Source organism: Malaclemys terrapin, chromosome 10 (assembly GCF_027887155.1).
Source record: "Malaclemys terrapin pileata isolate rMalTer1 chromosome 10, rMalTer1.hap1, whole genome shotgun sequence".
Classification (NCBI taxonomy): domain Eukaryota; kingdom Metazoa; phylum Chordata; order Testudines; family Emydidae; genus Malaclemys; species Malaclemys terrapin.
Window position 1 is genome coordinate 84,295,315 of NC_071514.1, and position 27,303 is coordinate 84,322,617.

Sequence of the window (27,303 nt, forward strand, 5' to 3'; positions counted from 1 at the left end):
AGTGCTCCCCACTTGGCCTGGCCGGATGGTGGGGTGGCCCAAATGAGGAGGGGGTGGGGGGGTTTATATACCCACCAGCCTGATTAGAAACCAAACTGAACAGTGCGGGTGGCACAAGATGGACATGCCGGGGACGATGCTGGAGGCAGTCTCTGCTCCTGCCAGCCAGGGCATGCGCACGGCCACCATTCCTCTACCTGGGACACCAGTTATTGCTGCCAATCCTTCCGGCTCCTGCCAGTGGTGGCCCGTGACCCATACTGCTGTGGGCAGTGGCCTGTCACAGCTTGCCCCCACCCCGCTGCCAACTGCAATGGGGGAAACAATCAGTGTGTTTGTATCACCGGCCCCCATGGTCCTGTGAATGCAAAGGCCGACCAAAACACTGCAAAACCATGCATCCCAGGCTGCCCCCAGGGGACCTGCACCTCCGGCCATGATCCACCAGCCAGGAGCCTGGGCCTCCCCCCCGGCTAGCACACTGCACTGAGTTGGGACTGTGCACCTACTTCCTTGACCTTGCTGAAGCCCATCCACAACTTCAGCCTGCGGACGAAGAGCTCCACCATCTCGTAGTCCTGGGGCTCGAAGGCCGGGCGGTACAGCTCGAAATTCATCTCCCGGTAGCTGTGGACAAGCACGGCGGCGAACAGCCTCAGCACGATCCACATCTCCAGGACGATGTAGCTGGCGCAGAACAGGTAGTACAGCCCCGAGGGCTCGGGCAGACCGAGCCGGAGGTTCACGCTGCCGCGGACCGCAGCCAAGAGGAGCAGGAGGCTGCTGCTGAAGCTGTGGAAGGATTCTGAGCAGGAGGAGAAAAGCTGCGAAGGAAACGCAGGGGTTTCAACGGAAGGCCGTTGTCTCAATGGCAGAGTGGCCAGACTGCCCCTTCGAGACTGCCTGTCGGGCCCAGACCTCCGAGCGCCTTGCAAAGGCGGGCAAGCGGCAGCATCCCCAGCTGTACCTGCTCCATCGATCGGCTACAACATTGATGGGCTGCCCCTGTGTCCCCAGCCAATGGCACCTCAAGGAGTTCTCGGAGTTTCATCCCCATGGTCCCCTCTGTCACTGATGCCTCTGCAGCAGGCCAGGAAGGGGCCACCTGCAGTGTGGCCAGAGGAGCTGAGACTCACTCACCAGAATGCTCTGGCTTGGATCGGAGCGGAGGTCTCTCTAATTAACCCTTCCCTTTGTAGCTACTCAAGTAGCTCTCCCCCAGCAATGCACAGTGTAGGGTGAGTCTTGACTGTATCATACAAATAAATATTTACCAGGAAGCCAAGCTGGGTATAAGCAAGGACGAGCAGCGCGAAGGCCAGCCCTGCAGCAGCCAGCTCCTTCGTGGACTTCTGTAGGGTTTTGCCGAACACGGACCATTGCCGGACAAAGCGCAGCTGTTGGGCAGCCTGAGACCAAAGAAGAGAAGCCAGGTTTATACCCGTGTGGATCAAGGAATCTGCTGCATGTGTTTCGGGGGTAGCTTTCCACCCCGGGGCACTGTTGCAAAGAAACAGACACTGCGCGCCCGGTGTTCAGGGTCCACTTACACAGCTGGCATGTGGTTGATGAAGGTCCACGTACCCTCAGTCTGTTTTCAACCCCAGCCACTAAAACATCTGCTTTGGCTTAAGCAGCCCTCGGTTGAGGGGTTCAAACTCATTTAAATAAACACAGCAAACTTCAGAACAAGAGTCCCCAGCGTGTGCTGTTCCTGCCGGCCCCCTGGGTAACCATTACACTCTGCCAGTCTGTTGCCACGTTGGTCCCCTCCCCAAACTGTGAGTGAAGTTTTGATCAGTGACCTGAGAGCCTAAAGCTGTCTGCATGGCCCTGTGCTTCAGACTATAGAGACGTGACCTGCAGTGCTGCACTCTCTTCCCCCTGCGTGAATGCTGGGGGTGTGAACTAAAAGGTACCTAGTTCATGTTAATGCTTTGTAATGTGTCTATTAGCCTCATACATCCAGGCTCTGGTTAAGGGGCGGGAGGGGAGGACGTTTCCGCATCGAGGGCCCCTTGCAGAGAACGTCCTGCCAGCAGCCCTGCCTCTTTATAACAAGGGAGCTCTAATTCAAGTGCTACTTCCTCAACTGTAACAGCCTGGCCTAGGGCAGGGGGAGGCTTCAAAGGATAAAACCAACCCCTTGTGTGGCTCTCTGCTGGAGCACAGACCAGTATAATGGCTAGGCAGCTGGTGTGTAGAAATGATTGGCCTACTATGCTGGCCAGCATTGTCGCATTGTGTGGGTGTGTTCCCCTGTCTGTCTCTTGTCTGACCCTGTACGGTCTAAGGGGAAGGGAGTATCTTTGTTCTATTTGTACAGCGCCTAGCGCACATTTCTGGGGGTTTGCTGAGCATCACCAGCCCTTTTCTGAACAGCTGGTTTGCAGCTGCACTTAAGCTACATCTCACTACCATTACTATTCATTAAATACGGTTGGGTACCAGAGTCCCAAGTACGTAAATCTAGTGAAGAGAATATGGTCAAGTTTTCATCTCCTATACAAACTGGGGACTGAGCACTATGTAATTTAACCCAGGTTTATAGATCAGAATATTATAAGAGCTGGTGTATTGCATTATACTGTCGAAGTTCTCATGGACAGATCTTCAAAAGAGTTCAGTACCAACAAGTAGAATCAGATTTGGGGAGTGGCTGGGAGCTGAGCTCTTTTGACAATCTGGCCTGTGAAGCAGAGTTCTCCTTTGAGAAGTGAGCGAACATGACTCCATGTTTGTGTTTCACTGGTTCCGTATCTGTCTGGTTGGTTTACACAAATGGGCATCTGATGGTCACCCCTTCATCTTCAAGGCTGGGTTTTGGACAGTGAGATGGCTGGGGTTCCTCGGCTCTACCGCAGTATCATAGAGTCATAGGACTGGAAGGGACCTCGCGAGGTCATCTAGTCCAGTCCTCTGCACTCATAGCAGGACTAAATATTATCTAGACCATCCCAGACACGTGTTTGTCTAACTTGTCTGTACTACTCTTAATAAAGGAGAGACAAGGATCTAATTACTACTCGTGCTCTGGAACGAACACTGCACAGGAAAGGAGACCTGGGACAGGCGTGGCTGACTCAAGTGTTACCCCACCTGCATGAAGTGCTTTCAAGACCTAGCCCTACCTCACAGCAGGCCCACTGCCATACCTTTACAGTCAGCAGGAAGAGAAGGGAGGCGGCCAGGCTGTTGAAGACTGAGTTGAGGAAGGCCACCTGGTAAAAGCTGGTGAACCCCTTGCGGTTCTTCAGATACTTTGCCCACTGCTGGTCAGCGATGGTGGCTTGGCTCAAGTGCACCACCACGGTGCAGGTGGTCAGAAGGGTGAGCAGCCATTGGCTGTAGCTCCCAAACAAGGCGAAGTAGGCCCTGCCTTCCTTCTTGATGAAGAGGGACTCGGAGACCACAAAATAGACCACAAACACCATGAGGAAGACCTGTAATGTAGGGGAGGAGGAAGAGTTCATCCAGAAAGAGGTGGGTTGCAATTACAGAACCGCAGTGCTGTCAGTCCTTCCTCACAGCACTGCCTACTGGCCCCTTGGAGCAGTGGCGGGGCCATCGTCCCGTGATGGCACAATGGGGCCCATATTACTGGCCTTCAACTCGCATGATGTTGTTATGGCTGCAACCCTGCCACTGGAATATGGGGCCAAATCTGTCCCTGGTGTAACTCCCTTGACTTGCTGGTGATAGGTGAGCACTGGAGTGTGAGACAGGGCTCTCCCTTTCTCTGGCTCCTGAGGGGCCAAGTGTACTGTCACCTCAGCGCTCCCAGCCCAGAGAGCTAACTTAGGACCAGGCCTCGCCTTCGAGCAGCAGTTCCAGTTAGACCCTCAGGGCCTGCCCAGCCTTGGTTAGATCAAAGCACAAGGCTTCATGACTCTCCCCCAATCCCCCAGGGCAAACCGTGCCCACCTGGAGGCTCCTGGGAAGTTGGGGTTTTGTCTGTCAGAGGGCCCTGCCCATGCCACAGCCCCAAAGTGTCCCTCATCGGTACATAGGCCTCATCTGTTAGCAGTCGCCCATGAGAGGAGAGGGTGAAATGTGTTTGGATTCTGCCTGAGGGGGGATTTTTCCCTCTCCCACCCAAAGAACACTCCTCCAAAAGGGAGGTATTCAGTGACTGTATCCCTTGTACTAGAAGTGGTGACGGGGGCGTGCGGGCTTTGGGCCCAGCAATGGGGGTGGGAAACCATCAGTCAGGTGACTCTGAGCCATGGGAGAAAGGCAACTATTCTCCTGAGCCAACAGCACAACCTAAAAAGGGGGTCCCCGACAGCCCTTCCACAGCACAGCTGTTGAGTGAGTCTGGGAAACAGGATCATAGCAGCAGGCAGAACAGGGCTGAGTAACTCTCCGACAGCCAGATCCCAGTGATGTCCATCCACTGTGCTAAGGCTGCAACTGAGAGCAGGGCTGCCAAGGAGGGATAATGGGACCAGGACCCTGAGCGCAGGGCCCCCGCAAAAGCCTGTAACTGGGGAGAAATGGGGGTGGGCCTAACGAAAGTGATGGGAGCCCCAATTTTCTCTCCACAGGCCTGACTGAGAGGAGCAAGGCTGCTGAACTGACCATCATGACAAGCTGCAGCGTGACTCCCCCACTGAGACGCAGCAGGGGGAAGGGCCCCACTGCGATAGCGGCCACTGCTCGCCCCGCCATGGGGAACTCCAGTCGCAGGGTGACGGCGGCGTGCAGGTCCACGCTGGGGTTGTACTGCGTCAGCTCCACAAAGACCGCTCTGCTCCTGTGGGGACAGAGACGCGGGCGATGGTGTCCGTCATGTCAGGTGGCACCATTTTATAGGGGCAAGGGCTGCCAGAGCAGCTCAGGGCCTGTCTGGGGCAGGAGAGGCCGGGTGTGCACCGTGAGTGGATCTGAAGCCCACCAAGGAACCGCAGAGGGGAACACATTTTGCCTGCCTTGGTTGGATGGACACAGCCTGACCGCGCAATGAGGGAAGATAAAGGGAGGTCCTCTGGCTGAATAACTCCCCCACCCTCCCCCCGAAATACTTCTAGGCTTGGCAGGCAGCACCTCAACTACCTGCACTGAAAAATACAGATTAGGGCTTGGTACCGTTCCCAGGTTACAGCCAAACTCCGGGCTCCCCCCTCTGCTGCCTTGCCAGCTGCTTACATGTTGTTGATCCAGTTGTTTTGCTGAAGATAGTCCACTTGCGCTCTGCTCTCCTCCAGTGTGGGTCCCAGCTCCTGGATGTAACCTCCGCTGTCATACATAGAGACGTAGCCCCAGTACCAGACTCTGCAAAAGAAGAGGAACCGCTGGTTGCATTTTGGGGGTGGGGAGTTGCTGACCTGGCGTCATAACTCAGGCAAAGCCAGGAGGAGTTGCATTGTTTTACTTTCATGGCAAACGGAGGATTTGAACTGACAGTAAGTGTCTTATTTAATGCATCTAGGGCATGTGAGAAATTACAAACAAAAACCATAACAACTAGAACAGGCCCTAGCCCAGCCCCGTCCAAATCCCTCTTAACACACCTCCCAGAAATGAGCCAGAGCCAACCGAATGCTAGAACCGAAGCTAAAGGAGCAGCTTTTATACCGGTCTCCTGAGCCCCTCTAACCGGCAGTAACGGGAAGCTACCGCCAATATGCAAAACTTTCCTTGCTGAGGTTTTAAATTGCTCTAACTCCCTCCTGCTCTTAAACGGACGTTTTGAAATATCGGTACCCCCGGCACGTGCCTCCTCTGCATTGGCAAAGTACCTCACGGTGGCACTCGCTTACCCACACAGCGCTCCACTCTATCTTCCATGCAGTGCGCGCGCCAGAAAATTACAAATGGGGCTGCATGATTCATGCCCATCAAACGGCTAAGGAACAAAACCAGCTGGCAGGTGGTCAGAACAGCACTAGGCCTTCCGTATTGTTCATTCGGTTGGCGCTCGGGGGCAGCAGTTGGCTGAATTGACATGACCGCTGGAAACGGAGTGGCCGTAAGAACCCAATACTGTGACTGGATTTTGCAGCCAGAACAGGAAATGTACATGTGGAACGCGCAGCTTCGTACCCTGCTAGGTCAGGCGGTGAGTAGGACCACGGCTGTGTCAAATTTACAGATACCCTCTTCCAGCCAACAGCATAATCGTCAGTATTAAAGCCGTTAGACTCGTACGTGCATTTCTTCGCAGCAGCAGATGCATCCGTCCCGCTAAGGAAATCATGAATGGTATCCAGGCATTCTGCTGAAGAGAGGCCAGCATCATGTTATCTTGGCAGTGACGAGACATGAGACGGCCTGTGCTGGGGTGTTTGCACCTAGCTGAAGGGGTTCGGGTACCTTGGAAGGGGTAATTAGCCTAGTGGACTGCATCTGGGGGAGGACTAGGCTGGATAGACAAGCGCTAATGGAAGGTGAAGCTCAGCTGTACCCTGGGCCGGTACAAAGCTAGGAAGCTGAGACCGGAAGGGGTTGCTGGGGAAGGAGGCTGCAGCCACTCCCCAGCAGTTGGGAGCTTGAGTCGGACCCCAGGGGCAGGCCAGAACACCGAGAAAGAGAAGGGAAGTAAGAAGGAGCAGAGGGCAATAGCAATGGGGTTTGGAAATAAGCAGACCGTCGTTGCTGGATAGCGGGTCCCTGTGCTGGACCCCAGAGTACTGGGCAGGCCCGGGCTCCCCTACCAGCCACTGGGGAAATGGCACAGACCGGGAATTACAGAAGACTGCCGGGTGGATTGTCCAGTGGGACATAGCGACTCCGGAAGGGGAAAACTACCTAGTGACTTGGCTGGAGGGCTGAGTCACGAAGAGAGAGCACCCTCCATTCTGGAGAGCGAGACAGGCTACGGGGTGAGCGAGTGATGGAGTGGGCACTGTTCCAGATGAGAGCTGTTCCCCAGACCCAGCCACCAGTGAGTAGGGAAACCCGTTACAGGCCATATGAACATCCCCGTTCAGAAAGCTAGTCCTCTACAGCTTCTCCCTCCTCCTGCTTCAGTTAAACCCTCCCCTCCAGTTCCCCCTTCCCCGGCCAGACCTAGAGAAGGAGCAAGTCCACATCATTTATTTATAAATGCAAAATCCATAACTGAGCTACTGGGCTGAGCACCGGAGAACGTGAGTCACGTGGCACAGACTTGGCTCCCTCTCAGCTTGCCCCATCCTGACGGCTGACCACCCTGGCTTCAGAGTAGCAGCCGTGTTAGTCTGTATCCGCAAAAAGAACAGGATTACTTGTGGCACCTTAGAGACTAACAAATTTATTAGAGCATAAGCTTTCGTGGACTACAGCCCACTTCTTCGGATGCATACAGAGTGGAATAAATATTGAAGAGATATGCTCTCTGTATGTGTGTATATATATCTCTTCAATATTTATTCCACTCTATATGCATCCGAAGAGGTGGGCTGTAGTCCACGAAAGCTTATGCTCTAATAAATTTGTTAGTCTCTAAGGTGCCACAAGTACTCCTGTTCTTTTCACCCTGGCTTGTTGCATCCTGTCTGAAATCGGGCAGGGCCCGGGTCTTTGGCTTTTGTACCGTACCTGGCATGTGTTCTTGGGCGTAAGGATAACCAGGAGCAAACCTGCAGCCTCGTTGGCCAAAGGTCTGCAGAGAACAGCGCTGTGCAAGCCGGCTACTGTGGGGCTAGAAAACTAGAGCCGGCTCTCAGCTTTGTCCCTCCCTGTCTAATTGATCTGAATCTCTTCGGGGAGGCGCCACTGCTCCCAAACACACAACGGTGTCACCAGGGACGCCGGCAGTCACACACCTTCCTGTAGGCGGAGCTGACGCAGCCGTGGCACTCCCAGCATGGTGCTGCAGCTCTCTCGCCCCGACTGGTTATTGTAGAGAGAGGGCAACAAGACCTGCGACATCCACGCCCAAAACTCATCGGATCTGTGCATGCAGGGAGGAGAAGAGAGGAAAGTTCATCCGGTCAATGCAGAACAAAGCGTCTCCACTCAGCCCAGCCCCACCCCCAGCTCTGGTTCTGAGGAGTTCTCTGTCCGAAAGCTTGCATCCTGCCACTGGGGGGAGACGGAGCTTTGGAAAGGTGACCTCCACTGCTTTTCAGTGGCCCAGCAGCGCAGCCAGAGGCAGGCTTTATCCTCCAGACTGCTATCCTATCCCCTGAGCGATCACACAGTATAGTCATTTGGGATGCAAAAACCCTTCAAGGTAAAACTAGTCCCCTGCTTCAGAATATTCTTACAGAAGATTGGGCTGAGAGACCTATCAGAACATCTGCTCTAGTTCCAGGCCAATGCACAATTGATCTCCAGTGTTATACTGGAGTGATTTTATCCATCCTCGCTTCGAATGAGCGAAGAAATGAGGCTTCGACCACTTCCTTTGGGAAACTAACCCACAGACAAAGTGAATCTGGCCATTAGATCTCATTTTTCCTTTTGTTCGGTTTTATCCCGTGTCGCTCTAACCTCACAAAATTAGTGTCCCGCAGAAATCTTTTGAGCCTGATTCTCATTTACATTAAAGCCACTTCACAGCATTCTTGTGGTGTAAAGAGGCCTGCAGTGGGGTGTAGCCAGACATCGGCTCCCATGGCAAGGCCCCTGTCCACTGCCAGTGCAGTATAAATGAACCAGGTCTCCCTGTCACTAGGAGCCGAGTCTGCTCTCGTTTGACACCACTTGTAAACCAGTGTAATTGTACTGACGTCAGTGGGATCTATCTTTGTGAATCAGATGTAACATGGATTCTGGCTCTAACTTCGCTAAGTCTCATTTGTCTGTGGAACAATCAAGACGGCTGATACAAGGACAGAACTAATTCTAAGAAGGGCACCAGAGCCTTTCTGGACAACAGGGATGATAACATCCTGAAAACCCCACCAGGAAATCGTCCTCTTGCTACGAGCACCAAGGAATGATAGGGTTTAATATTTATAGAATAGATGATTGTTTTTGGTTTTCATGAGCCTCTTTATTGCTAAATCTTCTTTAAAGCTGTGGTTTTTAAAGGTCGTCTCAGTCTGTCCTGATGCTGCAACTCTGAATTCGTTGCTCAGATACCAGAAAGAGAAGTATCAACTGATTTTCCCCCCCCCCCCCATTTGTATAGCTCCTTCCAACAGTGGAGCTCAATCCTTTAGAAACATTAATGAATTAAAGCTCACAGAATCCCTATCCTCATTTTACAGACAGGGAAATGGAGGCACCAAGCAATGAAAGGACGTGCCCCCCAGGGAAGGTGTGATGGAGGCAGAACTAGAATACAGATCTCCTCCTGAATTCCTGCGCTGGGTGTCAGTCATAAAACTATCCTTGACCTCCCAAGGTGAATTTCTAAAATTAACATCTGGCAACTCGGACACGTACATTATCACCTCAGCACTGAGGATTTTGTGCATCCCTGGGTGCCTAATGATGGGAGAAGGAACCCGAGCAATACAGTTAGTGAAGGGACAGTCTCTCCTGTCTAACACCAGGAGCCTGGACGCACCGGTGACTGTCCCGTTCGAATGGGAGCAGCGACCACAGATGATTTGGTATTTGCATGTGTGTAATTTGTGACAGGTATAGAAACGCGTCTGCTCACTGACTTCCAGCGCGAACCCCCCAGTGCACAGCCTGAGGCTGCCTGGCCCGGAGGATGGAACAACCCACGGGGCTTTGCAATTACCTCTTGATGCGGAGGAATTCCTCGCTGCCGAGCTGCTGCTTGAGGGAGCTTTGCAAGAGGAAGGCCCTGCCGTTGCGGGAGGCGTCGCCGTAGTTGGTGAGCAAGGTCACCAGCAAGAACAACATATAGATCAGGAAACTCTGGCAAGCAGAAAACAGAGGCAGGCAGTAAGGGGGCTGCTCTCAGCCTAGGGCACGGTGCCTACCTCAGTAGAAGCAGGGCTGCGCACATGAAGCTGTCCTGCGCCCCATGGGCTGGACCCTGCTCGCCTTGGATGTCAATGACAAGACCCCCATTGGGAGCAGGAGCAGGCCCCAACATCCTGGTATGTTTTTTTTTTTTTTTTTTTTCCATATGGGAGCTGCCGTTAAATGAAATCCAGACCCAGACCATGGCCTCGTAACAATTTTTTTCCTCAAACCGGCCATGTTCAAGTCAATACAGATTGCACAACATCCTGGCGCGCTCCATGCTGACAGCGCTGCTTATGTAACGGCTTCCCATTTAGCGGGGTTTCCGTTCTTGAAAGGGATAGCGCCCAGTTCAACACAGCACAGCTTTTAAACCCCGGCTGTGTTGCTAGCACCAGCTGGGAGTATTAACAGGGAAAGATCTTTAAAGCGATGGAAGCTCCTTTTCACAGCTGGTTGGCTGTTTGCATTTCACTGGGCCTGTTCCATTTTCTTGTGCCCAAGGCCGGAGCTGTTGTGTCTCCAGCCCTGCAAGGGAATGTTTTGACTCCAAACCAACTGATTTCACGGGGAGGATATAGTTCCGTTCTTCTTGGGCCTGGTCTACACTGGGGGGGATCGATCTAAGTTATGCAACTTCAGCTATGTGAATAACGTAGCTGAAGTTGACGTACTTAGATCTACTCACCACAGTGTTTTCACTGCGGTAGGTCGACGGCTGACGCTCCCCCATCGACTCCGCCCACGCTTCTCGCTCCGGTGGGGTACCGGAGTCGACGGGAGAGCGCTCGGCAGTCGATTTATCATGTCTTCACTAGACGTAATAAATCAACCCCCGCTGGATTGATCGCTCCGGAGGTAAGTGTAGACATGCCCTTAGATTTGGAACCCCACCATGTAGCTCAGACGTAATGCTTTTCATTCACAGATCTCAAAGCGCTCTAGAAAGGTGGTCAGGATCATCACTCCATTGTGCAAATGGGGAAACTGAGGCATGGACCTGGGAAGGGACTTGCCCAAGGTCACCCAGCAACCCAGTGGCAGAGTTGGGAAGAGAACCCACGTCTCCTGAGTCCCAGTCCCGTGCTCTAGCCATTCCTCCCACTTTTAAACAAAACCTGTGCGGTGGGCCTCCAAGTCTGGAAAGACTCACCCAGCCCTTCATATAAGCCGCACAGGCAGGCACAGTTAGTTTCTTTGCTTTGTTCTTCTAACCTGATATAAGGTTCGTAGCAGGAGTGTCCTTTAGGTCAGTGGTTCCTAACCCTTTCAGGGCAGTGCTATTGCTTGCCATTCAGTGGTGCTCACTTGCTAGGCTGGGCAGCTTGCAGTCACAAAGATGGTGTTTGGAGCAGCCCACGTTCCATGGCCCGTTACTGCAGGTGGACTCTGATGCAAGGAGGGGCCAGGCCGCACCTTGGGCCCAAGCTCAGAGTCTCAGTAAGGTAGAAAGCAGGGAGGAGTATCCAGGGTACTTATGGATTCCAAAGTCAGGAAGGACCATTGCGATTGGCTAGCCTGACTTCCTCAATACCACAGGTCCGAGAACTGCCCCCCTGCAATCATTCCTAGAGCAGGTCTTTTAGAAAAACATCCAATCTTGATTTCAAAATTGTCACTGATGGAGAATCCACCACGACCCTTGGTACATTGTTCCAATGGTTAATTCCCCTCACTTGTTCAAACTTGATACCTTATTTCCTGTCTTTGTCTAGCTTCAACTTCCAGACATTGGATTGTGCTAGACCTTTCTCGGCTAGATGGAAAAGCCCAGTATTAAATATTTGTTCCCCATCTAGGTATTTAGATTGTAATCGTCACCCCTTAAACATCTCTTTTTAGACTCCAGAAGCGCAATCTATTTAATTTAGCACAATAAGGCAGGTTTTCTAATCTTGTTTAATCACTCTCATGGCCCTTCTCTGACCCCTCTCCAATTTATCAACATCCTTCTTGAACTGTGGACACCAGAACTGGACACAGGATGCCAGCAGTGATTGCACTCAGTCCAAATACAGAGGTAAAATGACCTCTCTATTTCTACTTGATATTCCCCTATTTATGTATCTCACGATTGCATTAGGCCTTTTGGACAGCTTCAGCTGATTACCCACCATCACCCCCCCAATCTTTTTTAGAGTCTGCACTTCCCAGGATAGAATCCCCCACCCTGTAAGTATATTCTTTGTTCTGAGATAGTTACATTTAGTCTATTAAAATGCATATTGTTTGCATGCACCCTGTTTACCAAGCGATCCAGATTGCTCTGTATCAGTGACCTGTCTTCTTCATTATTTACCACTCCTCCAATTTTTGTGTCACTTGCAAACTTTATCAGGGCTGATTTTAGGTTTTCTTCCAGGTCACTGATAAAAATGTTAAATAGCGTAGAGCCAAGAACCGATCCCTGCAGGAGCCCACTGGAAACACACCTGCACGGTGATGGTTCCCCATTTACAGTTGCATGTTGAGACGTATCAGTGAGCCAGTTTTTAATTCAGTTAATACGTGCCACGGTCATTTTATATCGTTCTAGTTGTTTAATCAAAGTCTTGTGTGGTACCAAGTCCAGTGCCCTACAGAAATCAAAGTCTATTACGTCAACGCTATTACCTTTATCAACCAAACTTGTCATCTCATCAAAAAAAGATCTCCAGGTAGTTTGCCAGGCACTTTACCTTTAGCATCTTGTGAAGCAGTTTGACCTTCCTGGCCTCCTCCTTGGCCTGGAAAAGGGCAAATCCCTGAGGAGGTCGGACTTTGTTGATCTTCTCTGAAACGTGCTCGACAAATGGATACTCCACCAGTGTGTCGTCTTCCTCCGGGTGCAGGCGCTTTGCAACCAGTGCGAAATAAAGGGCTTCCAGCAAAACCTGTGACCCAGGAAATCAACGGGCTTTAAGGCACCTGTATAGCAACCCCACCAGCACAAGGCCATGTAGGGAACATCTTCGCTGTTCCCAACATGGATTCAAGCTTGAATAGAGGAGCCGGCCTCGACTTGGATCCATGCATCTCCATGGCAGCCGACCATGGGTCTGTGCTAACAGATTTCTCCTCGCTGAGGTAAAGCCTGTCTGACTGTTGCCATCTGAGATTTAGTCTCCGTTTGCCCCATCGAATTGTGCTGGGGGTGGGGAAGAACATCCGTTCTCCCAACGCCGGATGCTGTACGGCCTGATACACAACAGTGATAGAGGGTCCAGCTTTACACCGCTATAATTTCCACAGATGCTTCCCTGCCACAGGCAGAGAGATTGAACCATTTCACGGCTTGCCGAGGGCTTCTCGGTGCCAGTTCAATCAGAGCTGATCCCCTTTCAAAATCTGCAGTAACTTAGGGGAATGAAAGAGAGAGAAGCAGGACCCTGTGCAGCCTAGACTGGTGGATACTGAAGATCATGAGACATTAAGCAATTTCAGCTACCTGGAAAAGAAATTACACACTCTCTCTCTCTCTCTCTCTCCACACCCCTCCTTACCTTCAGAGGTTCCCAGACCAAGAAGGATGCCAGGAAGCTGAATATCCCTGAGATGAGCCACATGAGGGCAACGCTGGAGGTGAAGCCCACTCCGATCCACACGGAGACCCCAATGGAGGTGGCAAAGAGGAGGAGGCTGACGGCGTGAGCTAGGTACGAGCACCAATGCGGCAGCAGGCGCTTCCTGAACGCGTGGTCTGCAACTGCAGGGAGCAAAGCAAGGGGCTGAAATCCCACAACGGTGCTGCCGGCAACCGCCAGCCCTACCAGAGACCCGAGCCGTTGTGGGGAGCCCTCAGAAACCTGGGTGCTCTTTAGACGGATCGTCCGGATTTCTGCGGCCCCTCTCCCCCACCATGCTGGACAGACCACATCCATAGCTCGCTGCTGGAATGCATCCCTCCCTGAAGCGAAGGGCAGTAGCCACCCGTCTGCAAACTGCACCGTGTGGACATGGGGCAGGGCAGCCATTCTGACCCAGACACTGGCCCTCACTCACCAAATCTTACCAAAGGCCCAGGGGATCTTTAATGCCCAGCCAGAGCCTTGGCTTAAGGTGTCACCCGGAAGACCCAATCCAAGGAGCTCGTTCCGTTTACCTGGGAAGGACAAGGGTGACCCTGCGAGGCTTTGAACCCGCACGTCACCGGGAGTCTTGACTCCTCCTAACCGGCTGCTTATGCCTCTAAGCCACCCTGTCCAGGAGGGGCTGCTTAGACAGAGAGACGCTTTCCTCCAGCCGTGTGACTATGCTGTACAAATCAGATACTACAGTAGTTCAGGTAAAACCAATGGATGGATTTTAATAGGCCCAAGAACCCCGGCTCCATGTTCAGTTTTCTGCACTGAGAAGAGAGGCTGTAGTGCAAGAAATTTCTGGGGGGTGTCTCTGAAAGCAGGACAGCTCGTGCTAAGAAAGCCACTGCTCTTAGCGCCTTACCAGGACCCTTAAGTGGAGAAGCCAAGAACCTATCACCACCCATGACCCGTCTCCCATCTGTTCAGCTCTCCGCCTCCTGGCCATGGGAGAGGCTGGCCTGTAGGGAGACGGTGTGGACTGTTTGTTTGCCCATGTTATACGTCACAGCACGAAGTCTCCTTTCCTTCTCCCTCGCTCTTGTTTAACTGGTTTGAGTTTTCATTTGAGTTCTAACTCCCTTTCCCCTGCGCTGACATCAGGACCCTCCCCTACCTTCAGGTCTAATTAGTTCACCTTGGTAACCTGCTCCTGCAATCAACCCCCCTGTGGGAGTGGGGAGTGGTGGCTTTGTTGTTGAGCACAACATGCCGAGTTAAGGCTTTTCCAGAAGGGGTTTTTAGGATGATTTTAACGAGAGCCCAGGGAACAAAGGGAAAAAGATCCTGACATGGTAAGGACTAGAGAGCTGGAGAATTGTATGCAAGTAGCATGCCCCCTTCTGAACCTGGCTCATAAAGGGGTGCACCTCACGGCAGCCTGTCTGTCTGTGTCTATCTGCTTATCCACCCCTTATTTCCATAACATCTGAGCTCCTTTCTTTGCCTAGCTTGTTTCAGGGAGCATGTCCTTTGCACTGGGCACTGACATCAGAGAAGGCCCTGCCCGCCCAGTACCTGTCCATGTAGACTTGGCAGATCTGCTCACTTCCCTGGGAGGGGCTGCTATGTTCTGTCCTTTCTCATTCAGCCGCTGCAGCATGATGGTCTCTGTCTTCTCCCCAAACACGCTGGATCTGCCAGGGCAAATCAACGTTATTAGCATGGGGCTTAAACCCGGGTTTGCTTTGCAAGAGACACTCCATCAGACACGCGGTCTCTGTGTAGGGTGACCAGACAGCAAGTATGAAAAATCAGGACAGGGGGTGGGGGTAATAGGAGGCTATATAAGAAAAAGACCCAAAAATCAGGACTGTCCCTATAAAATCGAGACATCTGGTCACCCTATCTCTGTGGTAAGCAAACCAGCGGCAGCCTGGTTCGGAGGGCCCTAGAGAGAGGATTCTGAGCCCAAGCAATGTGACATTTAATCTAGCACCAGCCTCAGGCAACTCTGTGGCTGATTAGAAGCTTTTCTTCTTTTTAAAGGTGTGTGCTTCGTGAGAGAGCCAGTCCTCCCTGCTACCAGCCTGCTCAATGGGAATCACTACCGTTATGCCCTGCAGTCACGGGCAAGATACAAGTTACGGCAGCATCAGTCAGTGGGATCTGCCTACGTCCCACTGGGCCACCTGGTTTGAGTCACCGCCTGCAGAGAAGGGACAGCAGGAGTGCAAGGCTGCTCAGGTTTCTGCTGCTGACTTTTGGAAATTGCTCTTCCAGCAGCCTGCCCACGGTGCCCCCAACGCAGACCCTGCGCAGCCGGGTCAGACTGATGGACTCTGTTTTATATCTTACAGGGGCATGGCGAGGCAGAGAGTCCCTGCTACTTTCCTGGCACTGTTTAAACTGGGCTATAAACCCAGACACTGGGAGATCGCAGTCAGCCAGGCACAGAGCAGTATCCGGGCTAGGATGGGCTCTGGACAGAGGGGCTTTGATCAAAGTCATGGTGAGGTTCAAATCCTCTCTCCCCAGCGTCGTTGTTGTGGAGCTGCTCTCGGGCAGAGCTGACCTGCACCAGCGGCACTCGCGGAGCAGCTCAAAGGAAATGGCTACAGAGACGCTTCTGTTGCTTCTGGAGGCTCCTTCACCAAGGTGCTCGCCTGCAGCCCCCCGTGGCTCTTACCAGGGACCGGAAGCGGCTCTTTGCCCTCTGGGGCCCCTGCCATGCCAGAAGCTGGAGCCAGGTCGGGGTAGGAGCCACATGGGGGGCGGCGGGGACATGGGCCAGGGGCTGCTCTCGGGCCCCTCCCACACTGGGCAGGTAGAGGGGCCCGGGCTTCCCAGTCCGGCTCTGGCTTCCGGCTTGACTGAGGTGGGGGGGTTCGTGGGGAGGAGGAGGGGCGGGGCGGGGCCAAGGAGGGGGCAGAGCCTCGTGGCCCACCCTCTTTTAGGCAGAATCCGTCGCCCCTGTCCCCCACATTCCCGGCGGGAAGCGCTCAAGCGCCACACCTTGTTTAAGCACTCTTTTCTCCCTGTGTACTTACAGGCCTGAGATCAAGTCCGTTTCAGCTCTGGCGTACTGCCCCGTATCCTGGGAGATGCCGCTAGCTCCGTCGGCTAGGATCTGCCGTATCAGATCTTCATCTGAGAGGGACAGACAACAGCAGGGCGGGAAAGTTAGCCCCCCAAGCGTTAACCAACTCCCTCTCCCTGTTAACGGGGCTGCTCGATCTGTTCCCAGCACCTCTCGGTGGAATGGGGGAGGACTTCAGGCCAGTTTCCACACAGGTGAAGCTATAGGGGTCCCCTCCTGCACAGCCACCTTGAACCTCCTCCTATGGCTCCCCACCTGCCCCCCAGTATCACTCCTGCGCCCAGTGTGAACCTACTTGGCCACCTGGATGGATGCACGAATTGGGGAGCACAATCTTTTAGGGTCACTTCAGGGGCTCATGGATGAGGATGCGCAGGTCCCTGGGGAATTCAGACACCCTGGGTGTGAGAGTCTCCCCTTGCTCCCAGGGTTTGACAGCAGGGTAATGCCGTGGGTTCAGTGGACTCCCCCCCGGGCGTAAGAGCTGCCCCTGGGCCCGGAGTCTGACTGCCTGCCCACGCTGCAATAGCCCTGACGATGGGCCAGGCGGTGACAGCAAACAGGTCTGCAGCTCCGCTGCCCTGGGTCAGCGCAGGATTGCTCTCTGCCGCCCATCTCCTAGGGCGTTAGCTCCTCTGCTTTTAAAGGCCCCGTATTAAAGAGCTCCGAGGCAAATGCAAACCCGGACCTGGGGGATTTTTTTCAGTTAAAGTGCAGTGTGGCCTCCTCTGCTGGGATGAAAGCTGGCTGGTGGCCCAGGACAGGTGGGGGTGGGGGGTGCAAGCCAGGCTAGGAACAGGCCATGCTCAGACACGGGAGCAGTGTGATGTCGGAGGGCCAGAGTGCCTCCTTCCCATGCCCTGAGGGCTGGGGCCGCCTGCTCTGAGCAGGGTTTGCAGCCAGTGACTTGCTGCAGGCCCGAGTCCTTGACCCGTTCTGATCGCTTTTGGATTCGGACTCCCAATATAAGGAGAAAGGTCTAATGGGTCCATTCAACACTTGGGCTGAACCAAATGGCCTTTTGCTCCGTCAGCCAGACCTGAGGAGTCATCGCAGGGTGCCCTGGCCAAAGGAGGCAGCGATAACCCTGTGGCTATGAGGGTCGCCATCGGTGATAGATGGGCCGAATCCAGACGCCCTCGCTCAGCCCAATTGCCTGTAGGAGTCAAGGGATTGGGCCCAGGACTTTTATCTTAGCACCGTCCCCTTTCACAGTGGTCAAGGGCAGGGGGTGTGAAGGCTGGCGCATTGGACGCAGGGAACTGGAGGAGTCACTGACTTTAGGACCAGAAATAAAGCGGGGTTCTGATGCACAAAACTCCCCCTACTCAGTCTGTGTCCAGGCATAACTGACCACGGTAGCGAGTACTAGACAGCAGGGAATCACTAAGGCCAAATGCCCCTCCCTACAGCACTACCGGAGCAAAGCACGCCCTGCTCACCCCCACCTGAGGCAGAGAAGTATTTGGTCTGCCCTTGGTGCAAGCCAAGCGACAAGCTGTCCTCCTCGGCCGGCAGAGGCACCTCGAGCCCCAGATGGCGGCTGGCCCGTCCCCGCTTCAGCTTCTGGATGGTGTTGCCCATGATGGAGGGGTCGCTGAGGAGATCTGGCCAGTTGAGCAGGGCCTCGTTGGAGTGCCACCGAATCAGACTGTGGGACAGAAGGCAGAGCGGGATGTTCCCAGGTTGGCAGTGGGAGACAGAGCGCTGTGTATTAATAGCCGGGATAATGTTCTCCAGGGGGATTTGTATCAGAAGCCAGCATCCTGCCTTCCAGACGCACTGATTTATTGCGTTTGCTAATCAATACACACAAGCAGGGCAGAACCCCTACCCCTGGGAGAAATCAAAATGCAGCCTGTGGTGGCAATAAAGCTGGCAGATGCGCCTCACCTCTTAGCCACAAAAAATGACCAACCACAATAAAATGGAGCCTTTTGCCCACTGACATTAATCAGGGCTTGATGTCTCAGACTCCCCCACCCACAACTGACTGTCTTCCATGAAAGGAAGTGTCTGCATACGTGCCCAGAGCCCGTACAAATGCAGAATCCCTACTGGCTTTCATCCCCGGCAGCTTGCTCACCTTTTGGAATCGTCCAGGAACAAGTCGGTTTTGGTTTGCTCGGAAAAGGCCTGTGGGGAAGGAGCAGAATGCTGGCTGGGTTTTGGTTAAAATCAGAGCTGATCAACACTGCAGGGCCAGGGGCTCTCCAGGGGGGTCAGGCAGGGGAAATGGCAGCAGGGAGGGGCCAGCCTCGCGGTCTGGGCACAGGACTGGAAGCCAGGCACTCAGTCACTCACTGGCCCCGATGCTGACTCGCTCTATGTCTTTCGGCAATTCACAGCCCCCTCTGCCTCCATTTCCCACTGTAGAAGGCGAGGGGGCGCCGGGCCGATCGGGGCATTAACGTGTATCGGACAGAAAGCGCTGGATGGATGCTGAGTATCATTAAGTGCCTTGGGTAGGTGGGGGCCTGAGAGCATGCTGCTCTCACTCTGCATGGCTTCCACCCCTCCCTTACGCATCAGGGACTCAGCCAGGGGCCGTACCGTGTGCCAGCTCCCACTCTTCCCTGTACCCGCCGCATTAACTCATGACACCGCTCCGCAGCCACACACAGGGACAGAAGGAGGCTGAATGGTGCGCGGATGGGCCGGGGGAAGCACTCGGAACTGCCTGCTTTGTGCCTCCGTTAGGCAAGAGAGTTGTCCCGTCGCCTGCTTACCTCGGCCCGGATCCCGGGGAAGGTGAGGAAGGAGCTCTCCAGGAAGGAGGAGTCCAGGTAGTTATCGATCTCTAAGGACTGCTGGTCCGAGTGGGTCAGGGTGTGGCTGATGGACGCCTGCACAAGAGGCGGGGAGGGGAGGGTGAGGCCATTGTTCTGGCTAAGAAATAGGTCTCGCTTGTATAATTAATGTATGGCCCCACTCCCTCCCCTTCAGGTCTGGCACCACCTACACTGGCGCTCCAGGCCGCAGCCCCTCCTTCGGCTGCCCCATCCATTAGATCAGCGAGCAGACGCTCTTGACTTGCCCTACGTGTTACACCAGCAAATAAATGGCTTGGTAACACAACCGTGCGCGTGACCCCATCAGCACCCTGAAACGGGCAACCCTGGTCTGCCTGGCAACAGTGAGAGCAAAACCAGGGGAGCGCCCCAAACCCACGTGGGTTTTTCAACTACCTCCCAGGGCAGCTCTCACCGGCCAATGCTTACAAGTCAAATGACACCAGGTGCCTGCATGGTGCCCCTGAGTCTGACGTCTCCCCCCGCCAAGGGCATACCAGCACAGGGACAGCTCGCAATCGCCTGCTGAGCACCTTTCCCAAAGAAATGTGTTAGTCTCTAAGGTGCCACAAGTTCTCCTGTCCTGATTCCGGTTGGGTCCATCCCCTCCCCCACCCCCCACGACTTTCTGAGAGTCTCTCCTATGGTGCTCGCCTCCCATCGTTCTTCATTACAATTGGCATATTCCCACTTGGAGTTTTGTTCTGGTCTCACCTGCCTGATGTGTCTGTGGGACTGGATCTCCTATCATTTATACCCCGGCAGCCTACTGGACGCAGAGGAGCAACACCTGATTTAGGAGGGTGTGAGTGAAAGGAGAATCAAAGCTGCTATTTGTATGGGCACGGAACGCTTCTGTAGCATCGCTATGGGCCAGATTCTGTGCCTCTTACTTCTGTCCATGCTGTTACTCCTGAAGTAAGATACTACACAATGGGAGTAAGGATGACAGATGCTGGCCCGCTATAAGCAAATCTGTTGTCATAAAACACCCCTTGAAAGTCAGTGATTTTTCTTCCCTGTTACCTTGCTACGAGCCATCCTGAAGAGGAATAAAATGACCAGGTACAATGGATAGACCACAACGCTGGACACCAAACCAACAGCCACCGTGTCAACGCTGAGTGGGATCAGGTTGGAAACAGCCACGTGACTGGAGAAGGTCAGGAAAAGGAGAAAGATGTCAGAACCAACATCACTTGTATCACCACTTGAACTAAAACAACAAAGAGTCTGGTGGCACCTTAAAGACTAACAGATACAGATAGATACAGACTAACACGGCTACCCCCTGATACTTGACACTTGAACTAGGGAGCCAGCGTTTGGAAGGGAAAAGCCATTTTCAAAGGGACACTGTCGAGAAGACATTGCTGGGAGTTTTGGGTGTGCAAGGAGCGCAGAATAGAGCCCTGGCTTAGGCTCAGATCCTCACAGGTATTTAGGTCCTAAATCAACAGGATTTGATTTGAAATGGATGGTACCTCAAACGTATCAAAGGTACCTGCCTAACTTGGAGGATCTGGAGCAGAAAGCCTTTCGCATGGCGTTATTAGTACCAAAGTGAAGGGCTGTTGTGGTCTGGTGAAATTCTGATTATGCAGCAAACGACTGCAGCTGCTGTTGACCTGCTCTGTCCCTCTCTCTCTCGGGCTCATTTTTAGATGCTTTGTTACTTTGCTTTTTCCCAGGATATAAAAAGCCTCCCAAGTCCCGAACCACAGAACAAATCAGGGTTGGGCTATTGGAAAAATTCCACCCAGGAGCTGTGTCTCTCTGCTGCTTTCTGCCAGGAGTCCCCACACCTGGCACTTGTGTCCAGAGCAAGCGGGACACCTTCACAGCTGCTTCTTAGCCCCATCACAAGTGTCAGGAGGGAGAATATTGGCAAGGTCTGAAATATTTCTCTACAGGCAAAAATAAGAGGGGGGGGGTGGAGCCAAAGAGAGAGAGGGAGCAGCAAGATCTCTCCATCCAGGCTATTCTATGATGCCCATCCTAGTGGTATCTGAGCATGGGAACAATTCACAGATTCTTGTGATAGGGAGGTCGGGGAGCTCCTTTTCCTTTACACTGGTGGAAATGGAGGATCGTAGGAAGGTGATAGATCAAGGGTCTGGGGCGTCACAGGATCATGGTCCGCGTGCCACACAGCCAGGTGACTGCGCAGGCCGTTACCAGGCAGGACATGGGATGGGTGGTGCTAGACCAGGGCAGAGGCTTGGTAAGGTGAGCCCGAGAGACCAGGAGCAGCACGGTAGGATGTGCGGCCCACCTGAGATTGACGTCTCCCACCACGCCGTACCACACGGCGTTGGCGCAGAGGAAGAGGAAGATGAGGGCGGAGCAGCAGGTGGCTCTCTGCACCCGAGTGAAGCGGCTGCGTGGGGGCCGGTCCCACATGGAGAGCCAAACGTGCTTCTCGAAGAAACCCCGCTGCAGCTCCGCCACGAAGATCCGAGGGAAGCTCCTCAATTCCGTCTCACCTGAATGCCGGGAAAAGAGAGCCAGGGTCAGGCTGAGATGAGCAGGTGACAGCCACGCTCTGCAGAGGAGGCCATTCTGTGCCCTAGATCCACCAGCCCTCACAGCTGGAGCTCATGGGGGCCTGTGTGGTGAGACAGGGGCCCATCCCTCAGAGCTGGGGTTCACGGGGACCTGTGTGGTGAGACCAAGACCCATCCCGCAGAGCTGGGGTTCACGGGGACCTGTGTGGTGAGACCGGGACCCATCCCTCAGAGCTGGGGTTCATGGGGGCTTGTGTGGTGAGGCCGGGGCCCATCCCTCAGTCCTGGGGTTCACGGGGGCCTGTGTGGTGAGGCCGAGACCCATCCGTCAGAGCTGGGGTTCACGGGGGCCTGTGTGGTGAGACCAGGACCCATCCGTCAGAGCTGGGGTTCACGGGGGTCTGTGTGGTGAGGCCAGGACCCATCCCTCAGAGCTGGGGTTTCATTGTGGCCGCCTTCTTTGCCATGTATGCTCTGGTAGTGGAGAAGACCGAGCCAGAGCAGGTAAAAGGCAGAAAGAAGCCAGCATGGCACCTCCAATCTCAAGTCAGCGTGAGGGCATTGACTGGGAGCCCATGATGTCGTCCATACCGTCACTCTTTTGACATTCCCTACAAAATAACAAGCCCCAAAATCCCAGGAACTGCCCTGCCCTGCCCTCCTCCTTGTATCCCATGAACACTGAATGTTCCAGGCCGCGTGTCCCAGCAGCCAAGCACTCACTGGCGGCATAGACCTCCTTCTCCACCATGCCGTCATTCTCCTCGCTCTCCACGGACAGCCAGTCATTCACCAGGAAGAAGTAGCTCTTGCTGGTCTGCAGGTCTCGGACTATGACGTGCTGCAGGTACCAAGAAGGGCTGAGTCCTAAGAGCAGGGAAACAGAGTGACGTGGCTCATGGCAGACAATCCCTCTGCAGCTGCACAGGGTTGCCACGTAGTATCAATAGCTGCACAGCCCCGGGGATGAGCTCAGGAGAGTAATAACAGTCAGTAATGCGTATCAATCGCACTCCTCATCCCTACGGGACTGGGTGACCCACAGGCGCTATGGGATGGGCCACTCTGGAAGGGCCTAAGACAGACACTTCCATCTCAAAGCACTTTACAAATGTAGGTAACTAGAATATAGCCCCAATCTGCGGTAGCTGAGGCACCAAGGATATCTGTGAAAATCATTTTGGGGCTTGCACATAGATTTACACACCTAATTCCAGGCAATCCCGTTGGAAAACGTCAGCCTACATGTCTATGGTTGGGCACTCAGAATTAGAATCCTTTGGCAAACGTGGCCTGAAGAGACTTTCCCAAGGAAACGCAGTGACAGAGCTGGGGAAAGCGCTCAAGTCCCCTGGCTGCCAGCCCCAGGCCGTGGCCAATGGACAATAATGTCTCTCCACAGTGCGGTGTGTCCTAAGGCAGTGAATGTTCTTAGTTACCCATCAGAGTTCATCAGCTTCCCAGCACAATCCCCCGTGCAAGAATGGCTGCTCGTGCAGGATTTCTGGGGGTAGCCAAGAGTGGCACAGGCAGAAACCTTGCAAGAATATCGAATACCATAGGTCTGATTCAGATCTTACACCAGTGTAAATCACCAACCCAATGGTGATCGTCCCAGCTGTCCAAACCTGGCACACCTGCCCAGGCCTCACCTTTATTGTCATGCCAGATGCGGATTTTCCAGACGCTGCCCAGGCTCTGTTCCGTCGCAATCTGAAAAACATCGAGGCTGTTGCGGTGGAAAGCGTTCTCCCCATCCAGATGCCTGTGACCACTTTTATTATCCACGCCATACAGGGTGATCCCCACGTGGGCGGTGGTACCTGGCAGGAGTTAATAGGAGGGCTCAGTTTGGCAGATCCCATCCAGTGCAGAGTTCTCTCCCCCCAACCCTATGACCAAATGAAATGGCCCTTTTGAGAGGCCACCCAGAGACCCGTAAGAAATTAACATGCTTGTATCCATGGTTGCGGCTTGGCCTCCCCACACCCAGAGATAGGGTTACACACAGCTTGGAAGAGTCAGCTGGTGAGATCGGATTGATACATGGGCTTTAGTATATTTCCTTCTGAGATGGGATGTGAGCTAATGTTCTTTAACTTGCTGACATCCTGGTGGGAGGAGATGTTTGTTCTGGATGTTCTTTCCACGGAGTGGCTGAACGGCTTGTTTTCTTTGACTACTCCCCGGGACCAGCTGCCAGACACTCCTTGTTTCACCTGGGCCACCTAAATGTCCCCTGCTCGCCTATAAGGACCCAGACATGGTGACAGGGCATGAGCCTGCTCCCAGGGAAGCCATTGGCGCCAATGAGAGCAGCTATCCGACAGTGACACCAGGGCATTCTGTACAGACGCTCAATCAACGCTCCCAGATTATATCCGCTCGCGTTTCAAAGTCCAAAGATGATGTTTCTAGCGGTTGTGGCTGCTATCCCAGCCCAAGCTTTCTGCCTCCTTCCTCCTCGCTGCTAAGAGAGACTCAGGGACCAGAGTGAAGCGATTAATTGTGCTGGCAACGCACAGAAAGCAGGAGAGAATCCAACTCACTGTCTTATAGCAGTGCTGGCCCCAAAGGGCCAGCTGGAGTAAAATTCAACGCTCTCCCTGAAACGATCGGGAACCACGAGCAACATCTCCACAAAATGAGAGGAGGAGAAATTGTGCCTAATCCCGGGAGAAAGGAGCAAGAGGGCATCGTGCTGCGGAGTCATCGCCCCCGATCAGGAACAGGCAGGGCTGGTAAATGGACACGGGATCAAGCCCCAAGCCCAGTATGAAGACCCGTCCTCTGTGGATCATATTTATATTTGACACTTACCTGAGGGCTGTTTCCTTTTGAAGTCGCATTGAATTGGCCTGAACTGAAAACGTCTCAAAGACATACAAGGACGCTTTCAGCAGAATTGCAAGAAGGAGCCGGACCATGGCAGAATAACTCAGTCCCTTTCAGAGCCGGAAACACCGTCCAGATCCTCAGGGGCAACCCTCCCTCGCTGCTCTGGAGAACCCTGGGAAAGTTCTGTGCCATGCAGGGCGATTCGCTGTGATGCGGTGCCTAGAAGTCTCAAAGGACTAATATGGAGCTACCCCACGGTCAGCCATTCCAGAGAGTGACGCTGTTACTGACCTGATCCTCGGCCCCAGCCGGTTTTCACCAGGATCTCATATTTATACATCCCATTCTTCCCGCAGAACGGAATCACTCCCACTCGGTTAATGTCGATCAGGTCCAGTTTGTGCACAATCAGTATGGCCACAGAGTATGTCACAAAGCAGACGGCACATGTCAGCAAAACGATGTAGTTGAGACCTGGGCCAGGAGGCTAAGCAAAATGAAAGATATTGAAAGATGCTTTTCCCTCCACAACCTCCTCCCTTCACAGCCTCACGTTCGCTCCTCACTGACTGCAATAACAATAAGTAACACACATCTTCATCTTACATAGTGACGTCCATCCTGCAGGCTCCCTAACTGGAGTACAGACTATGCGTATGCACATCAATCACCCTGCCCACTGCTGAAATGCATCCACCTCTGGAGTGGAATTCAGCTGTTCTCCAGGGCTTCATGCAGGAAAGTGCTGAACGCCTGTAGCTCCCCTTGACGTCACTTACAGAGCTACACAGAAGCCTGAACTCCATCAGTTCAGGCACAGAGCACCTGGCAGGAGCAGCCTCTAAAAGTGTAAAACAAAACTATGCAACAGCTTTGGGCAGGAAGGGAAGAACTCTGTGGCAAAAATGAGAAGGTAAGCAAAATGCAACCAGAATTTGGCCAGGACCCTGGGGCTTAACCACCCTACGCTCAGTAAAAGTGCTATGGGATTTTTAATGACTACAATTGGTCAGGACCGATGTGTACATCTCTCTGAAACAGGGCACCTCCAGCAGCAAAGTTCCCAAGGGGGCTATGCTGGGGCCTTGGTCTTGCTGGTTGGTCTCCCATCCAAGCATAGATCAGGCATGACTCTACTTAGCTTGTGAGATGTGTTGAGAGCAGCAGTTGTTTTTTCAAGCGGGCACATTCAAAAGTCAGCAAGCTGCTAATTTATCCAGTGTGCAGGAAAGCGCCAGTGTCTGGTTTTTGTTTTTACTCACAGGAAATATGAATTGGACGGAGTTTGGGGGAACAAACAGGCTGGCTCCGAAGGCTGTCAGGTGTTGGGTTAAGCACACAGCCTGATCCGGGCTGGTGTCCTCCAATGGGATGATGCCTTCCGTCTTCCACCGCATCTCCTGCTCACTGAAGTACTGGCACAAGGAGGTGTACAAACTCAGGGTCACCTCCACCGGCGACCAACTGAAATGGTTTGTGATGTTGAAGTAATAGTCCTTGGTGGTGTCATCAGTACTAAAAAGAGAAGAGCAAGCACGGGGCTGCTTACCCGCCAGCCCCTGGATGAGCCGCGAACCCCTATCCTGAGCCGATCTATGGCACACAAGTGACTTTCCATGCAAACAGCCCTGCTGCGTGGCGAGCAATTGACTCAGTACCAACTTCTGTGCAAAGCGACATAGGAAAACGGATCCTACTAATAGTGAGTAAGTTACAGAGTCCTTTTGCTGTGGGGGAACTCATGGGCTCCCCAAGGCTTTATTACTTATTATTGTTTGTATGTCTGTTAGTCATGGACTAGGAGCCCGGTGTGGTAGATGCACTAATTATAGTGCACATTCTCCTCTTTTGCAAAAGCGAATCGGTGGCTAGACTTGCACAGCTACCCCACCACCCCTTAACTGTGTTACCCTGACCCGGGTGACACTTTCATAGTGGGCCTGGGAAAGGATTTGTTCATTAAGACTATGAATCCCTCTTTGAGAATCTTGTTACCAAAAGCCCTGGAAGCCGTGCTAAATTACACAGCAGTGGCTCTACTCTGGCCCCACCTATTCCCAGTCCACCAACTTTCTTCTTGGGTAACACCTAGGAGTGGTTCATAAATAACGGGAGGCGTAAACATTTATTGCTGTGGAAAAAAAAAAGAAATATTTCAACTACTGAAGTTGTACCAATGATTAATGCAATAAACAAGAAAGGTTGGATCCCAAAATCTAACAGTACAATAATAATACTAAACGTTTATATAGAACTTTACGTGTTCAAAGTGCCAAGTGATCTACGTGGGCAGGTAGGTGGGTGAATATCAATAGCCCCATTTTACAGATGGGGTAAATGAGGAACAGAGGCCAAAGGTGGTTTGCGGAAGGCCACACAGTAAGTCAAGAGTCAGGATTAGAACTCAGGACCACCCAGTGCCTAGCTCACTCCTCCACACCCAAAGTTTTTGGCACTGTATAGCAGGGGATCTGTGCATCTGTTCCCTTTAAGGGCAGTTCCACGGCACAGGCATTCTGGGATGTGTAGTTCTCTGGATCACATGACCAAACTGGGAGCAAGCTCTGCTAGGAAAGGGGCAGGTGACAGTCAAGTGACTGCAGTATATAAGGCTGCCCCATAATAGCTGTCCACGGACGGGCAGACCTGGAGCAACAGCCAGGATGGGCTAAGGGCAAGGAGCCCGGCTGGGGCCTCGGAGCAGAATCCACATGGGGCCAGGGGGTGACTGGAGCATGAGAAGGAAGAGGCGTGGG

The 27,303-nt window shown here is 53.2% G+C and overlaps 1 protein-coding gene across 5 annotated transcripts in view; it reads right to left on the reverse strand.

Moving 5' to 3' along the window:
* Window positions 1–27,303, reverse strand: part of PKD1 (polycystin 1, transient receptor potential channel interacting) — a 135,079-nt gene that overhangs the window by 4,739 nt on the left and 103,037 nt on the right. For 2 of the 5 annotated variants that reach the window (XM_054041460.1, XM_054041459.1), the window contains exons 25-45: window positions 25,810–26,062; window positions 24,839–25,034; window positions 23,362–23,532; window positions 22,433–22,576; window positions 21,478–21,688; window positions 20,229–20,355; window positions 19,140–19,256; window positions 18,497–18,546; window positions 17,859–18,061; window positions 16,361–16,460; window positions 14,889–15,007; window positions 13,296–13,498; window positions 12,492–12,686; window positions 9,623–9,762; window positions 7,749–7,876; window positions 6,046–6,220; window positions 5,149–5,274; window positions 4,582–4,756; window positions 3,156–3,443; window positions 1,275–1,409; window positions 510–824 (exon numbers count right to left, since the gene is read on the reverse strand). In XM_054041460.1, coding sequence (XP_053897435.1) covers window positions 510–824; window positions 1,275–1,409; window positions 3,156–3,443; window positions 4,582–4,756; window positions 5,149–5,274; window positions 6,046–6,220; window positions 7,749–7,876; window positions 9,623–9,762; window positions 12,492–12,686; window positions 13,296–13,498; window positions 14,889–15,007; window positions 16,361–16,460; window positions 17,859–18,061; window positions 18,497–18,546; window positions 19,140–19,256; window positions 20,229–20,355; window positions 21,478–21,688; window positions 22,433–22,576; window positions 23,362–23,532; window positions 24,839–25,034; window positions 25,810–26,062 — 3,571 coding nt within the window. Of the gene's footprint in view, window positions 1–509; window positions 825–1,274; window positions 1,410–3,155; window positions 3,444–4,581; window positions 4,757–5,148; window positions 5,275–6,045; window positions 6,221–7,748; window positions 7,877–9,622; window positions 9,763–12,491; window positions 12,687–13,295; window positions 13,499–14,888; window positions 15,008–16,360; window positions 16,461–17,852; window positions 18,062–18,496; window positions 18,547–19,139; window positions 19,257–20,228; window positions 20,356–21,477; window positions 21,689–22,432; window positions 22,577–23,361; window positions 23,533–24,838; window positions 25,035–25,809; window positions 26,063–27,303 lie in introns of all 5 variants that reach the window. The other 3 variants (XM_054041457.1, XM_054041456.1, XM_054041458.1) reach the window with 2 other exon arrangements.